This window comes from Taudactylus pleione, unplaced genomic scaffold (genome assembly GCF_031769625.1).
Source record: "Taudactylus pleione unplaced genomic scaffold, aTauple2 ptg000148l, whole genome shotgun sequence".
NCBI lineage: Eukaryota > Metazoa > Chordata > Amphibia > Anura > Myobatrachidae > Taudactylus > Taudactylus pleione.
The window spans coordinates 1,735,133-1,736,916 of NW_028284550.1; the positions used below are offsets into that span (position 1 = coordinate 1,735,133).

General features: G+C 37.2%; 1 protein-coding gene across 1 annotated transcript; it reads right to left on the bottom strand.

Annotated features, from left to right (window-relative positions):
- Positions 1 to 431: 431 nt before the first annotated feature.
- Positions 432 to 1,376, bottom strand: LOC148522274 (olfactory receptor 5V1-like). Its single transcript, XM_088474191.1, has one exon. It carries the CDS (start codon positions 1,365 to 1,367, stop codon positions 432 to 434), a length of 936 nt encoding a protein of 311 aa, XP_088330317.1. The 5' UTR covers positions 1,368 to 1,376.
- Between the last annotated feature and the right edge of the window lie 408 nt (positions 1,377 to 1,784).

Consider the following 1,784-nt stretch of genomic DNA (forward strand, 5'->3'; position numbering starts at 1 on the left):
TTATGTTATCAAATTTTTTTTTTATAATTTTGTGCATTAAACAAAATTTTTCATTGAACCATCAGAAAGCATCTTGGTCGAGGTCAATATGTTTTGGAATATTCTGTATTTCAGAATATTTGGATATGGGAGGCTCACCTGTATAACAGTTTTTCTATAGGTATCATACAAAAATGTGATTTATTGTGAACCATGAAATGGCAAACATTGCAAAAAAAGTTGTAATTACTTTTTTGATATATACTATTAGCGGTTTAGCAAAACTCTATCCCCTTTAGTAAATTTAGTTAACTGTATTCATCATGCTCTAGGAAACTACTATTCAGTTCCTAACATTACACCTCATAAAAGTGTTCCACTATGATATCTTTAATACATGTAGAAATGCAGCTAAACTGTATAGGGAGGTCACTTCATATCCAGAATATGTTTCAAAGATTTTTTCGCCTACTCAGGTGATTGATTATGGTGTCTATCACATCCTTATTCCTCACACTGTAGATGAAGGGGTTCAACATTGGAGTCACTGTTGTATAGAGAATAGACACAATCTTGTCTGTTCCATTAGAGTAAGTTGAGTGTGGTCGTACATACGTGAACAAAATGGTCCCATAGTAGAGGGTGACAACATTAAGGTGGGAGGCACATGTGGAGAAGGTTTTATACCTCCCTTGGGAGTAACGGATTTTCAAGATGGAGGAGATAATATGGACGTATGAAATTAGAGTCAAGAAAAAGGAACAAAAAACGATAATCCCTGCTGAGATATATGTTGCTATTTCATTGAGCCATGTATCTCTGCAGGACAATTTCAGGAATGGCGGTATTTCACAAAAGAAGTGGTTGACATGGTGGGACCTGCAGAATGGTAGTTGGAACGTGAGGGTCACATGAATGAAGGAGTTTATGAAGCCCACACTCCATGTCCCAACAGCTAAATAAAAGCACAATCTCTTGTTCATGATGTTGTTGTAGTACAACGGCTTACAGATGGCAGCAAATCTATCGTAAGCCATAACTGCAAGTATTATACATTCTGCTGCACCTAGTGATAAAGAGCAGAACATTTGGGCTGCACATCCTAATAGAGAAATACTTCTGTCTTTGGATAGGATATTTATTAATATTAAAGGTGCAATGGAAGAGGAGAGACAGATGTCAATAATAGAAAGGTTACAAAGAAGAAAGTACATGGGACTGTGTAATGTTGTGTTGATCTTCACTACAATGATAAGTAGAAGATTTCCTGACAATGTGATTATATACATCAACAAGAACACGAGGAAAGAGATAACCTGGAGGTTAGAGACATTAGTTAATCCAAGTAGAATAAACCTGTCTGGAGAAGTTTGGTTTGAGTCTTCCATAACTGTCAACTGATACCTGGTGGTAAAGAATGGTGACTAAATTAAACTTCACCTCTGTCCCTTCTTGAATCCATCTATCTTATCACCACCACCAAGACCAATTTCAAAGACATTGTATATAACCACGCGCACACTTGTGACCTCTTTCTGCAATGGAACTCAAATATTGCTCAGGAATTCTTCTCAATACTGCTGCAGGTGTTCCCACATATGTGTTGCTCTTGTAGGTCGCTTTGCTTTCACCCTTATTTCCAATTAAACCCCATTGAGCTTGTATGGGTTGAAGTCTGTAGACTGTGCTGACCATTTTCTTATTTGAAGCTTACCATCTTGTTTTTTTTTACTCAGCAATGGTTCTGTTATAGCCTGGGGGTATGTTCTGGGTCATTATTTTGCTATAGATTGAACCCTTGGCTG

Bases quoted from the DNA above. Each gene is read 5' to 3' on its own strand.
- LOC148522274 (XM_088474191.1), bottom strand. From the start codon at position 1,367: ATGGAAGACTCAAACCAAACTTCTCCAGACAGGTTTATTCTACTTGGA.